At 44.5% G+C, this 19,641-nt stretch overlaps 1 protein-coding gene across 6 annotated transcripts; it reads right to left on the bottom strand.

Annotated features, from left to right (window-relative positions):
- Positions 1–2,552: 2,552 nt before the first annotated feature.
- PEX5 (peroxisomal biogenesis factor 5) lies at positions 2,553–18,834 on the bottom strand. Of its 6 annotated transcripts, none has more exons than XM_079775580.1 (16): positions 18,714–18,834; positions 17,911–18,067; positions 17,163–17,198; positions 16,765–16,897; positions 16,420–16,551; positions 11,353–11,458; positions 10,779–10,869; positions 10,269–10,379; positions 9,914–10,006; positions 9,464–9,559; positions 6,338–6,481; positions 6,063–6,133; positions 5,428–5,640; positions 4,974–5,139; positions 4,469–4,626; positions 2,553–4,248 (listed from the first exon to the last, which is right to left on the bottom strand). In XM_079775580.1, the coding sequence occupies exons 2-16, from the start codon at positions 18,049–18,051 to the stop codon at positions 4,047–4,049; spliced, it is 1,893 nt and encodes a 630-aa protein (XP_079631706.1). In that variant the 5' UTR covers positions 18,052–18,067; positions 18,714–18,834; the 3' UTR covers positions 2,553–4,046. The 6 variants fall into 6 exon arrangements, with proteins under 6 accessions (XP_079631706.1, XP_079631704.1, XP_079631705.1 ...); XM_079775578.1 differs by lacking the exon at positions 18,714–18,834 and adding an exon at positions 18,215–18,464 and having other exon boundaries at positions 2,555–4,248; positions 9,464–9,583; XM_079775579.1 differs by lacking the exon at positions 18,714–18,834 and adding an exon at positions 18,351–18,368 and having other exon boundaries at positions 2,555–4,248; positions 9,464–9,583.
- Between the last annotated feature and the right edge of the window lie 807 nt (positions 18,835–19,641).

Raw genomic sequence — 19,641 nt, 5'->3', positions numbered from 1 at the left:
CCGCCTGCTTCAGTTCCAACCCAGCCTCCACACCCTCCATGATCCATTCTTTACACTGCAGCAACTAAATCACACCACATCACTTTTCTGCTCAAAACTCTCCAGTGATTGTGGAACTTGGAATAAAATTCAAACTCTTTACCATAATGGAAAAGAGCCTCCCTGCCATGGCTCCTGACCACCTGTCGACCCCCTCTTCTGCTATTCCTCTCCACCCCAGCCTTCTTCCCGTGTGATTGCAGAGCTTTTAACCTCACATCAGTCTTCCCACTTGCCCCTGGGACCAGCACTCCCATAGCTGGCTCCTCCCTTTCACTCAGATCACCTCATGACAAAGACCTTTTCCTGACCACTTTATCTAACGTTTCCCCAAACCCTCCCCTTTACTCTCCCGTGCAATGTGCCATTTTGATATTTTCAAAACACATGAGTAACTGAAATGTTCGTATATACTTGCTTATTCTGTCTCTCCCCCTAGTATGTAAGCCATAAAAGCAGGGCCCTTGTCTGCCTTGCGAATTGAATCCCTGGTACCTGACAGGGACTCAATAAATACTGGCTGAATTTGATTTGGGTTCAAGGGGCACCAGGCACTGCCTATGCAAGAAAAGTATCCTCTTGGATGCCATCATGCCACCAAACGCAGGCAAGGCAGACAGACCTGGAGACTTCCTTTAAACCAGAAGTTTGCTAAGCTTTCAAGCCATTTACTCGGCCACTTTCTTCCTTCTTCCTAGTATATCTCCACACTCTCAAAATTGCTGACTCAGCCTGCCCAGCCCACTCCAGGCCTGGGGCTTCATCCTGCCCACTCCTCAGAGCCCAGGTCTCCAGCTGCCTGGAGATCACCCAGGTGGTGGCCAGATACCCTCCTCCCTCATGGTGTTTTATTTTCTTTCCTCTGAAAGTATTACACATGCACTAAAAAAAAAAAAATGGGGATATAACAAAAAGGGGAAAATCACTCATAATCCTCACACTTTTAGCATACTGGAATATTTCTTTATTCTCTTTTCTGTGCATTTTTTTCTAGGGATAACCTGTGTTTGTTAACCTTTTCTCATTATATTGTTACTAGAAGCCCGGTGCACGAAATTCGTGCACGGCGGGGGGTTGTCCCTCAGCCCAGCCTGTAACCTCTCTAATCTGGGACTCCTGGAGGGATGTCCGACTGCCCATTTAGGCCCGATCCTGGTGGGATCGGGCCTAAATGGGCAGTCGGACATCCCTCTCACAATCCAGGACTGTTGGCTCCCAACTGCTTGCCTGCCTGCCTTCCTGATTGCCCCTAACCACTCCGCTGCCAGCCTGGTTGATGCTTAACTGCTCCCCTGCCAGCCTGTTTGTCCCCAACTTCCCTCCTCTGCCAGCCTGGTCACCCCTAACTGCCCTCTCCTGCAGGGTTGATCACCTCCAACTGCCCTCCCTTGCAAGCCTGGTCCCTCACAACTGCCCTCCCTTGCAGGCCGGGTGCCTCCCAACTGCCCTCTCCTGCTGGCCATCTTGTGGTGGCCATCTTGTGTCCACATGGGGGCAGGATCTTTGACCACATGGGGGCAGCTATATTGTGTGTTGCAGTGATGATCAATCTGCATATTACTCTTTTATTAGATAGGATAGAGGCCTGGTGCACAGGTGGGGGCCAGCTTGTTTGCCCTGAAGGGCGTCACAGATAAGGGTGGGGGTTCCCTTGGGGTGTGGGGAGGCCTGAGCGAGGGGCCTGTGGTGGTTTGCAGGCCGGCCACACCCCCTGGCAACCCAAGGGGAGGCCCTGGTATCTGGAATTTATTTTCCTTCTACAATTGAAACTTTGTAGCCTGGGGCGGCAGCCATTTCTGGGGCAGTTAATTCACCTTCTACAATTGAAACTTTGTAGCCTTAAGCGGGTGAGCCCAGCCAGGGTGTGCGGAAAGCTTTGCTTCCCCTGTTGCCGCTGGCAACCCTGGCCTGCTCTCTCAAGCTCCATTCTGCTGCCATTTGTTTGAATTTGTTTACCTTCTATAATTGAAACTTTGTAGCTTGAATGGAGGCTTAGGCCTGCAACGGCTATGGAAAGCTTGGCTTGCTCTGTTACCTGGGAAACCTTGCTCTCTGTGGCTGTAGCCATCTTGGATTGGGGTTAATTTGCATACTCGCCCTGATTGGCTGATGGGCGTGGCTTATGCAGCAGAGTGGTGGTTAATTTGCATATTACCATTTTATTAGAGAGGATTATTTATTGGCCTTGGAAACTGTACCGTAAATATAAATAACTAAATAATATATCACTGTCTAGAAATTTACAGAACAAGTTCTCTTTTAGATTTTTTTTTAATTCTGATGTGGCCATGAACATTTATTTTCAAATATAAATATTTGTTTATATTTTTTAATTTTTCCCCATAATAGTGACCCATGTTGATATGGCTCTTCATTCAGTCCTGAGAAAATCAGGCAGAACCGAATGAAACCTTTAAAAGCCCTAAGCATTGGAAAAAAACTACAAAAATCCTCCCATGTCATTCACAAAACAATACCAAAAATGACATAGCACCACCCCCATATTTTTTATAGTACACAAGTATGAAAAGTGCATATGGTTGTTAAACATCTGTCTGTCCTGATAAACCATAAACTCCATGAACACAGGCACCCTGTCCATCTTATTCATAGTACCTAGTATGTAGCAGGTGCTGAATAATTACTAGGTAGACAGATGTGCAATCAGTATACCAATGAGAATTTAAAAGATAAAGAGGAAAACTGTTGAATCCCAATCCTCCAAACACCAACCCACCTCCCAACACCCCAACTTCATACTTGGCAACAGAACTCAGACCCATGTCAGTTCCATTTATTCTTCCTACAAATATTTTACAGTTTTATTTTAAAATCATTTACACATATTCATACAAAGAAAAATAAATCTCAGAATGGAACCTTGGGACCATGGTAGTTTAAAAAAAAAAATCTGATCATTAGCTACTAATGACAAGGCAAGAGGCTCAGCAGTCATTTCTGGAGGTTAGTGGAGCTCCCCACGCAGGGCACAGGTGAGAAGAATCCAAGAGGCTCCCTCCTCTTCCCTCAATCTTCACCTTGTAGAGGTACTATAGGGGAAAGGGATTTCTTTACACTCTCCCCTAGAAACACTTCAAGACGTACAGCAAAGTCCCAAGGTAACACTGAACCATCTCTTTGCTAGGAATTTGGCAAGATGGCAATTTCTGAACCAACTTACTAGAAGAGCTACTAGCTCAATTCTTACTCACAGGTCTAAGAGGAGGAGGGACTGCTGCACTCACATCCCACGTCCCGCTGCTCTCCTTCCACCAAAGGGCACAGAGCACAGCTAATTCCACAAGTGAGCCTTCCTGCTACCCAACACCCAAACACTGTGTAGCAATTTACCCCAGCAGCTCTTGAGGACCCCTAGATAGTGAGGCCAGCATTCCTGTGTGCAGCATCGTACCCAGGAAATCTGAGCAACAGCCAGGAGAGGTCCAAGAATGACAGAATTATGAGCACCCCTACCAAAACTTGACGCTGTTGAGCCAAATCAACATTTAAGTCCAACAGGCCAACTCCTGCCATCCCGCCCTAATATGGTCATCACAGAAGTGCATGGTAGAAGAATGGCCTACACATAACTGCCCAGGGAAGCTGGACTATTATCAATTCCCAGTAAAAGTGGGGGGAGGAGGAGGGGCAGACATTACAAATGTGGGAGACCCTATGAGAAATGGCAGCTGATGACAACAGTTACCCTATTATCTCTGGGTCCTACCCAAAAAGCAGCACCAAGAAAGGGCATGATATGCAGAGATCTGTAGCCGGGTGTGCAGCCCTTGAATTACCAAGGGACTCAAGAGATACAGCTCATTTTCCTACAATTATGTAGGAACTAGAACAAAGACTACCCACCCCTACATTGAGGCCACTCCTGAGAGGCCGTACCGCTTATGATCATCAGCCCACCCCCTTGGTAGGCCCATTTGGGGAGAGGGAGTCACATCCAGAGCGGGGACCCCTCCAGGCAGACACTCACAGGGCAGCCCATCCCACTGTCACTGGGGCAGGCCAAACATAGTTAAGAGGGCGGACAGATCCCGAGCATCAGCCGCCCCATAGGCATCGCTCTGGCCTAACATAGACAATGCCAAACGCAGGGTACTCCAGATGTTCTCTGACATGGCGCCCCCTTCGCCCCGAGGGCCACGGCTTTTCCTCTGCATGTTCAAGGCCTCCAGAAAGTGTTCCACAGCCTCCCTGTAGGGAACAGGAATGAGAGCTGGTGAGCAAAACACCAAGGAAGGAGGTAGGTCAGCTGGTATGGGGAGAAAGAAAGCTGGGGATGGATAGTCAAATAACAGGAACAGAGAATGAGGAGCTAGGGCCAAAGGCAGGGAAAAAAGGTTCATTCATTTATTACTCAGCAGATACTCTCACCAAGAAGTTCATTCATTCATTACTCAATAGATACTCTCACCGATGAGCCCCAAGGTTGATGCAGCTGATGCCCAGGTTATAGCGGGACCGTATATAGCCTGGTTGTAGCTCAAGAGCCCGCCGGTATGCAGCTACTGCTTCTTCACTCTGGTTTCCATTGGCTAAGGTGGCCCCTAGTTTATTCCACAGCAAATAGTCCTGGGACAGGGATGGAGAAGGGTTAGGAACATAAGCCAAGCTCAGATCAAATTCTGCCCATTCCTCCCCTGTTCACCAATCTGTTTAGCTAATATATAAAGGAATGTTATGATCCCATTCCTTTCCCCTCAACACAGTTCATTGTGTGGCTCATTGTAACCACTCTCACCAGACTCCCTTAAGTTCAGATGCCTCTGCACACCCACCCTTCTTTGCCCAATTCTCCCAATGTAATCTGTACATGGAACACTGGAATGAACTATCCCATGACTCCAAAGGTCCCAACAAATGATTCTTCCATAAGGTACAGAGTGATGTCCTATTTCCATTCCTCCCCTGAGGCTCACATTGGGACGAACGCTGAGGGCAGCTGTGAAACAGTCCACTGCCTTGTCATACTCCCCACTCAGGTTGAAAAGGACCCCTAACCCACACTGCACATCAGGGTCAATGGATGTAGGGTCCAGGCGCACAGCTGCCAGGAAGAGCTCTTTCACTTCAAGAAACAGGGAGCTAGAAAAGGAGAGAAAAATGTGGATGGATATGTCTATATATTCCTACCCCTCCAAAACAATTCCTTAGTCAATCAGATCCCAGAGATTATCAATCTATCAGCCATCCTCCTACTCTACTCCCAAATTCCAATTTAGAAACCTGTTTTCCTGTCTCCTCCCAGCATTACACTGTAAAATGCAGACCTCCTTCAAGTAGATCCTTGAGTCTCAATCTATCCAGATTTCGAAAATCAAGGTTCTCCTCCTAATTGGGTTACCATTCTCACCCCAGGAACGCCTCACTCACTCAGACAACAGAGATCCCAGGATGCGCTTGCTTGGGCCCAGTCCTGCACCACTGGCCCCTTCCTCCCCGGGCACCACCAGATGGGCATAGGCTGGTGTGTAGCGCAGCCAGTCTCGCAGTGTTTCACAGGCCTGTCGCTGCAGGGACTCGTTGGTGAAGCTGACAGCCAGTGCCATCAATGCTGTCCGGTTATCTGGCTTTAGCTCCAGACACCTGTTTAAACAGAGATGGACAGAACTGGTATTGCAGTGACAATGGCACCCATCAGTACCCTGGGATCCAAGCCAAACTTTGAAATGCAGTCATGATGGCCTCACCTGCCAACTCCCTCAGATTAAGATACAGAGGAATCCTCTACACATAAGTTACTAATAAAGTTACAGATCTGAGAAAGGGAACATTTTAGCAGCCAAGGAACCAGCCAGGATCTCACAAATAAAACAAAAAGCTGTTGAAGGAATGGAACCAGTTATCACCAACTCACTCCAAACCTTAAGAGTTTCAATCATGAAAAACACTCTAGTTACTAGTTAGTGGCCAGAAAGAAGACAAGGATCTGGATCCGGATTCTTATCATTCTAAAGGCGATTTGGAGAGCCCTGGAACCCCCTCACCCCTCCTCTCAGTGTACTCACTTCCGTAGTGCGCTGATGGCTAATAGTTCTTGTTCATTCTCTGCCTGTGTGGTACCCAGATACTGCCAAGCCTAGAGAGAAGTCGACAGATTCCATCACCCCTGTATTCACCTTTCCATCCTCCCTTCCTCTGGCTCCCCGCCACTCACCATCTCACTCTCACCCCATCCCAGGCCAGCACACTGGCCCTATTCCATCTGGACTACTCTTTGGGACCTCCCTCAAAACTAGAGGAAGCAGTCTCTAACCTGAAGTCAGAAGAATGAGTCACTCACTTCCATGTGCTTAGGATCCTGCTGCACAGCCGCCTCAAAAAGCAGCACAGCATTCGGCAGGTCCCCATCCTGAAGTCGCCGCAGCCCTTCCTCGAAAGGCTGGGGGTGGTTACGCAGGGGGTTCTCCTCCTCAAACTGGTACCCCTGGAAGGAAGAGAAGCCAAATAAGAGCCCATATGAAAAGGAGTCATCACAAAGCAGCAGGAATAGGAGATGACAGCCAAGACAGAGGTGGAGAAGTTGAAGGTCTCCAGAAAGATATCTGAACAAATGACAAAATTTCCATATTAATAAGGAGATCGATCATGTATGACTACAGTAAAGTCATTCAGTTTTATGCTCACACTTCTAGCTCCTGTTCACAATAACTGGAAAGCTGGGCTGGCCTACAAACTCTGATCCATGCCAAGTATGAGCTTATTTTAGGAACCCTTTATAGGCCTGAATTTCCAAATCCTTGACTTCTCAGCAATGAACAGAATACATGACTTGCCAGGATTTGCTTACAGTAATGAGATAAGCTCTCCTTAGCTCTTCACAGGGCATTTCTAGGTATCCTGCAATAGTGTGATAATGTAAAGGAAAGGCAATTTGGAATTAGAGACCCTGCCATTCAAATGCAAAACTTACCTAACTCATGGAGTCATTGTGGACAACAATAAGATAGCATGTGTTGAAGCACTTTGAAATTTTTAATTTATTCCCCAATTTCATTCTTAAAAGTTATTAATATCCATCTGTATCTGATGGTAAATGATAGCTAAATCCCAAAATCCTGAGGGCAGAAATGTTTCAGAAATATACTGTCCCCTTCTAGCTGAGGAATTCTCATTTGAGGGAAGAGTTATGATGCTCTGTGCAAAGTTTTGTCTAGTGGCATTTCATGTTAGGCAGAGAGGTAATGAGGTAAAGTGGTAGTCACTAATAAGCCATAGGACTTGGGACAAGCAAATAAAATGCTCCTTCTGGCAGAGTAAATGGTTACCATCACAAAACAATATACCAGTATGACAACAAGATGCAAAATACCAGGGAGGGCCCTTCTAAATGTAGTTAAGGACAAATTAGGAAGTATACATGATAAATACATGAATAAGGCCCTTTTACACTATTATTGCAAAACTGCTGAAGAATCAGAAACACTTAAATCTTACCAAAAAGTTTTAAACCATTAGAAGTCATCAGATACAAATTATTTGTGACCAAAATTAAATAATTACAATAAAAGTTTAAGAAGCAAGACATATACAAGATGGATTTAGGGTAAATGTATAAAAAGTATATTCATGTCAAGATTGGTAAAATATATTTTTAAATCATAAAATTTTTTAAAGAAAAATTAAAAGACCATGAATAAAAATTAGTACATTCAGAAACCCATGTATTTATCTGACCATCAGCGTCAGATCCACATTTGGGGGAAAAAAGTACTATGACATATACTGTATAGTTCAGTAACACAGCACAAAGACAGATAAAACCTGAATTGCTCATTATTAGTGAGTAATAAAGTAAAGCATATTTTTGTAAAACATTAATACAAATGTCTCTAATCCTAATTTTGCAATATCCTAAGGTATCAATGATATCAAATAGGGATTGAGAATCTAAAACATAATTATGTTTTTAAGTTTCGAACTTTAACATTTATTCTGCCTAGCATGTCATTAATACGCAAGTAAAAAATGCTATGAGAAAATGCTGCTTATATGAAACTAGTGCTATGTCTGTATTTATCAAAAGCATGGAAGTTTTTATCTAAAATTTTATAACTTGCCACTTGTAAGTCACAGGGCCTTTGCAACTTATCAAATTGTTAATACAAATTAATAAAAATAATATCTCCAGGTATTTCCTAAAGTTCTCGCTCATCAGAATACTATAGAAGAAACTCGTATTATGGTAAAACATAGGGCAGGGTCAGCTCTCTTTCCTATTATATTACTGGATAGCTCTCAGGAAATCAGACTGGCAAAATCATATTTCTCTTAGTACTAAGTTTTTCATTGGGTTTTTTTTTAAGTTATCTCCAACTTTATTCGTCTCTATCTCTGCACAGCTCCCTTATGTCAAGATCTGCCTTCAGCTTCCTGCCTTATATCTCAATCCCTGGTTCTAGCCCCTGAATCCCTTCCCAAACAGATCTGAGCTAAGAAAAAGATATCCCTACTCACTTCCGCAGTTCCTATTTTGTCTTCTACAAAACCAAGCAATTCTCTCCCTTCCCTATCATGCTTCAACTCAGCAGCTCAATTATTAACCACATCCCCAAATGCCCTACAACCCACAGGTAGTTTTTTTTCATAGTGATAACCCTGAAATAACATACATTTCTAAGTATATGCTATATGCAAAATTTGATCACTTTTCACCACTGACTGCTGGCAAATTTTCCTAATATTTATTTAATATAATTCTTTGAAAACACCCTAAATTGGGTGATCTCAAGGAAGAGACCAGAATTTAAAGTAAACTTATGAGTTTAAAAAGTACATAGGTATTAAGGTGTGGAGGCACAGAGAGAGTCTACCACTCCACACCAAAGGAGTTATCTCTCTTCTCAAACTGTTCTCAACCTCCCAAGCTCTTGCTACATTGTGTGCAAACTTCTACCATAAGTATAATGTCATCGTATCATTGTTATTTGACAAGGGTGGTCTATTGTTAACCTTTATAGCCTAAGAATAATGCATACTCTCAATTACTAGAGGACAGCAGAGGCAAGGGAATTTTTAGAGTTCCTTTCAGAAAAGGGGGATTAAGAAAATAATTAAAAGTGAGTACCCAGCCCTGGCCTGTTTAGCTCAGTGGATAGAGCATCAGCCTGCAGACTGAAGGATCCCAGGTTCGGTTCCAGTCAAGGGCACACACTCCAGTTGCAAGCTCGATTCCCAGCCCTAGTAAGAACGCGTGCAGGAGGCAACCAATCGATGTGTCTCTCTCACATCAATATCTCTCTCTCTCTGTGTCTCTCCCCATTCCTTCCACTCTGTCTAAAAATCAATGGAAAAATATAATTGGGTGAGGATTAAAAAATAAACTTTAAAAAAGTGAATATCCAAATTCAGGATTAAAGGAGAGACAACAAAACAAGGAAATCCTGCGATCTGAAAATCTAGTTCTTACCTTATCATAGGAAGCAGTTGTGATGTCATCATAGTCAGAAAGCCAGGGGTGAGCCTCAGCATCCCGTTTCGCCATCTCCTCCAACTCTGCCTGCAACTTGTCCCAGAAATCGACATCAGACTGTAAGGAAGGGAAGGCAGCTAGAAAAGGGGCACATCATGACCACCCCATCCCACCTCAGCTCCACTATAACAGTTCCCTAAGGCACTAGTTAAACTTCAATGTGTTCAGAGTAGCTGAAGAGCTTTTTCTAAATGCAGATTCCTAGATCCTATTCCCAGATTCTGATTCAGTCATCTGAGGTGAATTAGCATTTTTGAGAGGCACCCACCCCAAACAATTCTAACACAGATGATCCAGGAACACTATGCTCATCATTTTTTATGTTAACACCCGCTCCAACGAGGTCTTTTCTTGTGCGGTGTGTACTCCTGCACTATCTGCTCTCACCTCTATAGCTGATTTGGCTCGTTCAAACTCCATATCAAGGGCAGATGTGTTTACTGGTCTTGTGAACTGGTCAACCCAGGCATCTGATGTACCCTGTGACAAAGAAGGATGGTCATACCACCACCAACAACTTTATATCCACTAAACACTGACTAAATACCCACTGAACACCACCAACCTGGACACTTCTGAGAAGAACATTCTCAGAACCTCTTTCCCACCAACTCGGACCTGGATGCTACCAAGACAAGCTGATAATAAAATCCCTTCCCCATCTGGGACTGTTGAACACTGAACCTAAGGCCTAGGGCACCAGCTGGCTCTGAAGTGGAACTGGGAGGTGACAATGTCCTACCTGCTGCTGTACAAACTCTGCTGCCCACTGTTCTGCCTGAGCTCGGCCCGACCCTGCACCGGACTCCAGGGACACCTGCCCCTCGCCAATCTGCCGCACGAATTTCAGGAACTGGGGCACAGAGACACACATAGGCCACTCGGGAGAGAACTTCCAGGTGTGCACTCTCAACCATGCCCAAGATGAGCCTGCACTTAGCCCTCCCCCCTGACCATCTCAGGCTGTAGACAAGATATGCTAAAGACCCTAAAAAAGGTAGAGAGCAAAAAGAAAGGGATTTCTGGCTCTAAAGATTTAAGAAGGAACAGGAAGAAAAAAAAGAGTTAGTAGGCAAGGAAATGAGGGAAGAATGTTGGAAGGAAGAGGCAGATCCGAAGTCTCCATCCTCAATTAGAAGGAATGGACCAAGGATCTCATCTTCTCTTTAAACTGAACTGGGGTAAGAGAAGCAAGACCCTTGACTTTCAAGATCAGCTCTGCTGGGCAAAGCAGCAGAGAGGTGTGGCTCACCTCAGAGTTAGCCAATTTGGGGTCATCCACTTTGGCCACAAAGTCACTGGCAGTATGCTGTAGATCATCCTGAGGATGATAATCATCATACCTGGAACAGGTAAGGACAAACTAATTTTACACATTAGTTAGCCATTACCTTCCCCATGCTATTCCCCACTCCCAGCCCATGGCCATCACAGTTCCTATGCAGGAAAAGAAAGTGACCTTATTCTACTCTCTTGTTGAGGACCTACAAATTTCAATTTACATTAAAGAAGGACATCTGGGCAGGAGTGTAAAGCACTAGCTATATCCTTTTACCTCTCCCTTTCCCAAACATATCTTTGCAGAGAGAAGGAATACATAGGCTCCAACTTAAAAAGGAAACAGGGTGCAGAAGGTAAAGTTACAAACTTTTGGTTAGGACAGTTAGGATTTTTAGGGATCATAATACAGGTGGAACCTTAATGTATAAAATTAGGGTTTTACAAGTTGGTTTGGGAATGTAGATGGAGGAGGCTGGAGGAGGCTGGAAAAACTGTCCAATCCTCCTTCCACAGGAATCCATCCAGGAAGAAATGGCTGCACTCACCAGCGATCACTAGCAGTTGTTCCCTCAGGCTCTCCCAGCCACAACTTCTCCTCTGACTGTTCCAGATATTCCTCAGCCCAGCGGGCAGGAGACACAGACAAAGGGTCTGCAAGGAGCAGAGAGTTGGGGAAATCACACAGGATTCAGTGAAGGGGCTGGGAAAAAGTGTACTACCTTGACCAAGCCAAAGCAGACAAAATCCTATTTAATCCCTTAGAGACCCCTGGTCGAAAAAAAATACTACTAAATTTTCAGTATCCAACCTACTCCCCCAAGGGCCTGGCATGGAAATTTACTGAACCGGGAACAGGAGATCAAATAAAAAGAGTAAGGACCAAAGCTTTTTGCTTAATGTGTCAGAAACCTCAATAAGAAAAAGCAGGCACTAGGACCTTCATCTTCCTCGAAGGTGCTGCTGGGAAGCAGAAAGGACCTAAGGGAGAACAGAAGAGCTCTAGTTCCTTAACCAAATCTCTGGTCTGTTCTCCATCTACAGAGTGCACACCCTCCCAACGAAAGGAGCCTCATATTTCATCTTAATATACCTACCAAGAGAATCTGAGAACCAGAACACTGAGCTAGAATTAAAGATACATGGGTCCACTCTTCCCACTGGATGTTTTTTTGTTTGTTTGTTTTGGTGTTTTTTAGTTGAGATGTAAAATACAAACATGAAAGTTCATAAAGTATACCAAACTTCAGTAGACTGCTTCATTAGTTTCTACATATGAATACACTCAAATCACCACCACCCACATCAAGATATAGAATATTTATAGTCCCCTCATGTCTCCATTCCCCAGGGATAAACACTTTATAAACAACTTTATATCCACTAAACACTGACTAAATACCCACTGAACACCACCAACCTGGACACTTCTGAGAAGAACATTCTCAGAATCTCTTTCCCATCAACTCGGACCTGGATGCTACCAAGACAAGCTGACAATAAAATCCCTTCAGTCACTTTTGATTAATTCTGAGGGCTATGTTTTTAAGTCTAATTCTAGAAATTGTCTTAGCTCTAGTGACAAAGGGCACAGCTGCAACATGTGAATAAACATATCAAGGCAACAGGTCGAATGAGGGTGCTGAACTGTTTGTTTCTCAACCTCCAGGACTTTGCCCTTTACTATTCTGGAGTCAGGGGGAAAAGGCAAAGAAAAATTATTCTAAGGGACTCTACAGAATGTGTCAACATAGAGAAAGCATGAGCCTGCAGTGTTCATTCCTTTTGCTCTGCATCCACATCTTTACAAACCGGATACTAAGATGGACTTCCTGTATTTGTCCCCAGTTTGAAGAACTGTCATTGCTTTTAATACTGAGGAAATTTATCCCCTCAGTATTAACGTTTAGCAGAACTCTATATTCTATTCCATTTAACTGAGACTTTACCTGAATAAATTCAACAAAGTAACCTCAACATCTGAGAAAGTAATGCCAAAATCTGGGAATATAAAGGATTAAGACTCTCAGAATACTCCTAATTATAAATAATATATTACCAATATAATAAAAGATATAGTTGACAATATTTTTGATCATGGACTCTGTCTCTTAATGTCACAGATTCCCAATATTTATATCCATATTTCCCTCATTAGCTCTTACAGACAACATTTATTTTTCCTTTGCCCCAACTAGACTGTTGGCTCAAGAGTAGAGACCTACTAGTGAGATACTTAACACTTAGACTTTATAATACCTCCCAGTTCCTTTGTCCCATTCTGTTGAAGAATAACCAGTTCCTTCTCCTTACTCTCAACTAGAGTGTTTTACAAAAGCATACTCAGGCCACAAGTGCTCCTTACAGAGAACACCATTTCTGTGAAATGCTCCTCTCAAAGATAAGAAGCAACTGAAAAAAATACAAAGCACCTGGACTGTAAAACAGACATGAGATAAATTAAAAGAAAATCCCAAAGGTGAGAAAAGACTTCTTCAAATATCTGTAATTTGATATTTGGCCATATTAGCCAAAAAGACTCAGAATTTTCTGGCAACGGGAACCTGCTTGGCCTTCACAATATTTTTTGAGAAAATCAGATTCATTTGGTACCTCTGAGATTAAAGCATCTAAAGCCTACAGATGGAAAAGGACTGTCCTAGGTCACACTGATTACTAGTAGTAGAGTTAAAACTAACAACCCAGGTACCAAATATCCAATTCAGAATGTTCCTCTTACAGTTTCTCATTGTGTGTTCATTCCATCTAGGCACATCCACCCCAAACTCAGAACTTCCTACCCTTATCCATCAAAGTTTTCCACATTTGCTAAATAGCACAGTAATAAAGAATGTAAGTTCTATAGTCAACCTACCTGCACTCAAATCCCAACTCCACAACTTATTCACCATGCATTTTCAAACAAATTACTTAACCCTCCAAGTTTCCATTTCCTTATCTATAAAATAGAAATAATAATAGCTACCTCATAGAGAGGTCATAAAGACCAAATGAGATAATGCATACATAAAACACAAAGTAACAAGTATTAACTATTGCTATCATAGCTGGCCGCTCATGGCAAACTCACACCCAAAGCAGAAAACATCACAATGAGATTGTTATTCCTTTTATTCCATAGCCTCTTCCTCTGCCATCCAGGGGCGATCTATGGCACTCACCTTCTGCTTCTACTGCCCACTGCTTTTCCTATGAAAGTACAGGATTCATTATCATTGAACCTCACACACCACGTTAGCTGAAGCTGTCTAAATTCAAAACTCCTTAAGGATGTGTTTCATTCCTAGAGCTAAGCAAACATGAGATGGAGAATTATTTGGCCCAGAAAATTAGGGTTGGAGGGCATATTCTATCAAGAAATCTGGCAGACTAAAAATTTAGCTTTATGTGCAATGGAATAATTCTATATCTTGATTGTGGTGATGGTTACACAAATCTACACGTCATAAAACTATAAAAACATACACAAATAAGGGCATGTAAAACTGATGAAATCTAATTAGCTCTATGGATTATACCAAAAGCAATTTCCTGATTTTGATATTGTGCGTAACAGTTATGCAAAATGTTATCATTGAGAAAAACAGAGTAAAAGATACACAGAACCTTTCTGTACATTTTTTGGCAACTTCCAGTGAAACTATAGTTATTTCCAAATAAAACATTAAACAAAAAAGTTGAACTTCACTGTTCCTTTTAAACTTAATTCTAGAATTGTAACAATGGAGATTAAAAAATAATAAGGATTTAAAAAATATATCCTTCTCTCATCTCAGTCTACTTATCCATAAAGTAACAAGTAATCTATATCATCAATATAATCATATCACCCACAAATGTTATGAGGATAATAAAAAAATTAATTACTAGAAAATCTATTTCCTTTAGCTCTTTCTCCCAGATCTCACTTCATTCATTCACTAAATACCGAAGATCCACTACATACAAAGCAATATACTACTGCAATAAGACATTTTTATGAAGACAGACTCCAAATAGCTCAACTTCTCCTTCCAGCTTCCCATGTCTCTGCCTCTATGAAGCAGGCATGATTACAAAAGAATGTATAAAAAAGAGGTCTCCCAAAGAAGATTTAACAGATTTAAGATAAAGTCCAATGTGTGTTTATTAAGTTGTTTTTCACTTACAGGCTAAGGAAGATCTCAATGGCTGCAAACAATTCAGGTAATTGTAACAAAAATCTCATCAGTCTCAATGCTTACAGTAGCAATGATTTTTTTTTGAATTGTGATAAATGACTGATGCCCACACATTACAACAGAAGTCTCTCTGTAGTAAGAGATGGCACTTACATCTAAGGTGCGTATGAAACACTGAGTTTCAGTCTGGTGGAGGGTCTCTGTTACAGCTCAGATTTCTCAATGATAGTGTAATGGTTCTAAGTATAGAGCCCACAGTCAAACAGACGTGAGTTCCGATATCAGCTCTGTTACTGAAAGACTTTGGACAGAGTATTTAACCTTCCCAAATCTTAGTTTCCTTATCCATAATATAGGGGAGGAATACTTGCCTTGTAAGTGTTACTGTAAAATTCAAATGGGTTTAAGAATATAACATGTATAGCCCGCTGGTATTGCTCAGTGGTTGAGCGTCAACCTATGAACCAGGAGATCACGGTTCGATTCCAGTCAGGGCACTTGCCTGGGTTGCAGGCTTGATCCCGAGTGGGGGGCGTGCAGGAGGCCACCAATCAATGATTCTCTCTCATCATTGATGTTTCTATGTCTCAAATCCCAACTACACAACTTATTCACCATGCATCAATCTCAAAGGATGCAGTGAGCATGGATGCTCTCAAAGGCCTGGCAGTACTACATAATGGTTAAACCCACAGGGTCTGGAATCATTCAAACCCAGAGTCAAATCCCAACTCCACCACTCACAAAACTGTGTCACCTTGGGCAAAGTTCTTATCTATAAAACTAGGAATAAAAACAGTAACTATCTCCTGGGCTCTCATGATTACATAGATAATGCATTTAAAGCACTAAACACAAAGCCTTTAAACATGGTAAATAAACATTAGCTATTATTATTAATTTGTATTATTGACCTCCAAGATCTTATACTTCAGGCCCTTGCACTCAGCAATTTCACTCTCCAAGGCCCAATCCTGTTCAAGATGACTTAATGCCAAAATCCCATAGGGTGTGTTAAATAATTCTCTCTCCCTGAGCCATACTGAAATCCATCCAATCTCTCCACCAAACTACAGTAATAAAGTTTCAGGTAACAAAGTAAACATAATTCCTCATATTCTCTCTCTCTCTCTCTCTCTCTCTCTCTCTCTCTCTCTCTCTCTCTCACACACACACACACACACACACACACACACATATCTCTTATCCAGTTCAAACCCAGTCCTCTGTATAGTATAAGTTTCAGTTCCCTATTATTATCACCTAAGGGAAATCAGGTTCAGTGGCCCATAGAAATGAGTCAAGAGTCCAGAAAAGTCATAAGCAGCTGAATCACTCTATATATATATATAACCTTAGATGAATTAGGGTAGCAGTGTAGAATACTGATTGCCCCATGGGAACTATTTTAGATTTTCCCATGAGGAACCTCACCCGTAACTTCAGAGATGAATTCTTGGGACCAGTCAGTCTCATTATAATCCTGCGTTACATCCACAGCATCTCCAGCTGCAAGAAATTCCTGGGCCCAGTTCTCAGACAAGGCCAAGTCTGCCACCCCAGGGGCTGAAGAGAGAGAAGGAGAGAACTAAGAAATAGAAGAAATACATATCATTCTCTCATGCCTAAGGAACCCTGAGTGCACATGAAAATACTGTTCCTTTTGTCTCCTTCTGCATCTCAAGTTTCCCAGTCCCAGCAGCATCCAAATATGGAATCCCCTTGGCTCTATCTGCACAAAAAATGGCGATCTCCCCTCCCACCAGACTCTGGACCCACCTCTCTGGGGTGCCTGGCGGAAACTTGACTGTTCAATCTCCTGCATCTCTGCCAGGAGGTCATCCATCTTGAAGGTCTGAGGGGCACGGGATATAAGTGGTTCATTCTGGTCCTGGAGGAATTCGGCCACCAACTGTCAGAAGAGAGATGGTGAGATGAACCCAGCAAGAGGCAGGGCCATGGGATGGGGGTTACTAATGTCAAACAGAAGGAAATGAAAACACAGAAACTACAGATTTGGGAATACTCCCAGAATACATTTTTTAAAAAAAATAAGCAAGAGGGCTAAAGCAAATTTCATTTGGTCAGGAAAGTCCACAGACTGAAATGTGGGTGAGCCAACTTTAAAGTAAAAACACAATGGGCAAAAGGAAAACAGAAGAGACTAGAATACTTACTTCATCTTCAGCGGCTACCCCCAAAGGCTTAGAGACCTACACAGAAGGGAAACAATAAAACCTCTCTGAGCCTCATTTCTTCATCTATAAAATGGTGGCCTCCATCAATGTAAAGATGTACAGTGCTTAGCATATTGTTTAGTAAATACTCATTAAGTGGTAACTATTCTTTGCAACACAATGAGCAGTGATTTTCAACCTTTTTCATCTCATGGCACACACAAACTAATTCCTAAAATTCTGCAGCACGCCAAAAATTAAATTTGCTGATCTGACAAAAAAAATAGGTATCACTTTGTTTTTTTTGTTAAATGTATGTTTTTATTGATTTCAGAGAAGAAGGAAGAGGGCGATAGAAACATCAATGATGAGAGAGAATCACTGATCGACTGCCTCCTGCATACCCCCCCTCTGGGGATCAAGCCCCCAACCCTGGCATGTGCCCTGACCTGGAAATCCAACTGTAACCTCCTGATTCATAGGCTGAAGCTCAACCACTGAGCCACAACCCGCTGGGCTAGTTCTAATTTTAATTCATTCACAGCGTTTGGCTATTGTGTTGGCTCTTGTCATTTTTTTTATTTGACAATCTAATGAAAAAGAGGTCAGTGCCCTTGACTGAATAGTGGGGTCTATTGCATGTTTTAAAAAGTCTGGCAGCACACTGAGAAAGCAAGCAGTTCAGTGTACTTAGGTATATCCTCTACCCCAAGCCAGGACTGGGGCTTTCCAACTCAAGAACACGCACCGCCTCGGGGGTTCCTGGTGGCCAGGGGCCAGGCCTCAACCCCTCCTGCCGAAGGGCCTTGTCCTGGGTGAAGTGTCCGGCCAGCTTCATGAGCGGGTTGGCACCCCCGCATTCGCCCTCCACCAGCTCCCGCATTGCCATGGTGACCGCCAGCTCTCTGATGGGCAAGAGAAGGTTAGGAACTCAGGTCCCCGTAGTCACACCCAAACCACACCTCAGCCAGTACCTGGAGGAGGCAGACGGACGTCTGTCCCAGGTTAGCCACTGGCCCTCCTCCACCCTGTGCCTCTTGCTGTCGCCGCACCTCGGTGGGAAGTCCGAGAGGCCACCGCTGCTCTCCTGCCGCCCACCCGCCTCACCCCCAGTCAAGGGCCACAGCTTTCAGCCTGGGCCTCCCCAGCGGCCTCCACGACTGCAGTCTCTCAGGCGGCGGGACTGACCGGCAGGCAACCCTCAGAGGGGCCTGGACCCCAGGAGGCCACGGGGGGACAATTCCGCAACCGGGCTGTACCGGGGTATGGGCAAGGCAGGGCAGGGAAGAGTGGGAACGCCGCCAGACCGCAACGCCAGGCCCCCCACACGCCCCACGGCCCCACAAGCACCGAGGGGCCATCCCCTCCACTAAGTCACCTGGGCCCCTCCCCCAGCTCCGCCAAGCCAGGCCCACCCCTCCCGCGCTCCGGACCACCCCGTCGCCCCGCCCCAGGCGCAGCTCCAGCCCCGTCCCGGGACCCGCGAGGACACGGCAAGGACGAGGAAAGCTCGGTGAACGTGTCCTCAGGTCCCCCAGGCCCTGCGCTCACCGCCGCGCGCCGCGCCACCCGACCCGCCGGGGCACCTGGTGCCGGGCCGAGTGGGAGAGGAAAAGATGGGGCGGGGCACCTGGGGCGGGGCTCAGGCTTAAAGGGGCCGTGACCGCCGGGCTGCGGCCGCTGCCTCGCGGAAGTTGTTGAAGGGGCGGGGCCTTAAGGTCGAGAGGCGGCACCGCGGGAGCAACCGTGAGTCTTAAAGGGGAAGAGCGCCTTAAAGGGGAAGTCGGGAACCGCTTTGGGAGCTCTTATTAAGGATCACGGACTCCAGGGAAGCTCAAAGAAGAATGGAGCAAGGAGGGGCTTCCTTAGCTTTGGTGAAAGCCGAGGGCGCTGGGTCCGAGGCTCAGTTCATTCTGGCTCTTCCCTTGGAGGAGCACCGTATAACGCGGGATTTGCGAGGTTCAAATCCGGGGCCTTCCCCAGCCCTCTAGGCCTGTCCCCTTCTAAATCGCCCCTAGCTGACCGTGTACAGTCTCCATGGAGACAGAAGCTGGCCCTCAAGCCCTCTGCCACCTCTGGGTAGTGGGGAAAATAGCACTAGATGATGACAAATTTCGTAGACTAAAATAGGGTCCAACGCATCCTGAGACCTCAAGCTGGTAACCTACGGGGAAGGTGCCCAGTGAGTCATTCCTCTTCCCTTCTCCCTCCCTCGCCACTGGTCACGGTCACCATGGTGACCTGACTCCCACTGCTCCAAACTAGGAAAGCACAGACAAGTTGCAAGAAATGATTTTTAATCACGGATTAAGCCTCATACCCCACCATATGCCACAGTAGTGGCTCTGGTGTCAAACTTGAAGGTCACCGAGAAACCCAGAAATCTCACCTGGCTCCAAGACCAAGGGAATCCTGGTGTCATGCAAAAGGGCAGGAGGTGCTCAGGGCTGCTGGTAGATGAGCAGGCATGGGTTAGTGC

The sequence above is a fragment of the Cnephaeus nilssonii genome (genome assembly GCF_951640355.1).
Source record: "Cnephaeus nilssonii genome assembly, chromosome: 6".
Lineage (NCBI taxonomy): Eukaryota > Metazoa > Chordata > Mammalia > Chiroptera > Vespertilionidae > Cnephaeus > Cnephaeus nilssonii.
Note: the sequence above shows the minus strand (reverse complement) of the source record. Positions and strands in the feature narration are given on the sequence as shown.

Coding starts and splice junctions, on each gene's coding strand:
- PEX5 (XM_079775577.1), bottom strand. CDS start 18,051: ATGGCAATGCGGGAGCTGGTGGAGGGCGAATGCGGGGGTGCCAACCCG. Junction 10,007..10,268: donor CAGAGTTTGTACAGCAGCAG/GTAGGACATTGT, acceptor TCTTTGTCACAG/GGTACATCAGATGCCTGGGT. Junction 9,584..9,913: donor GAGCCAAATCAGCTATAGAG/GTGAGAGCAGAT, acceptor CCTTCCTTACAG/TCTGATGTCGATTTCTGGGA.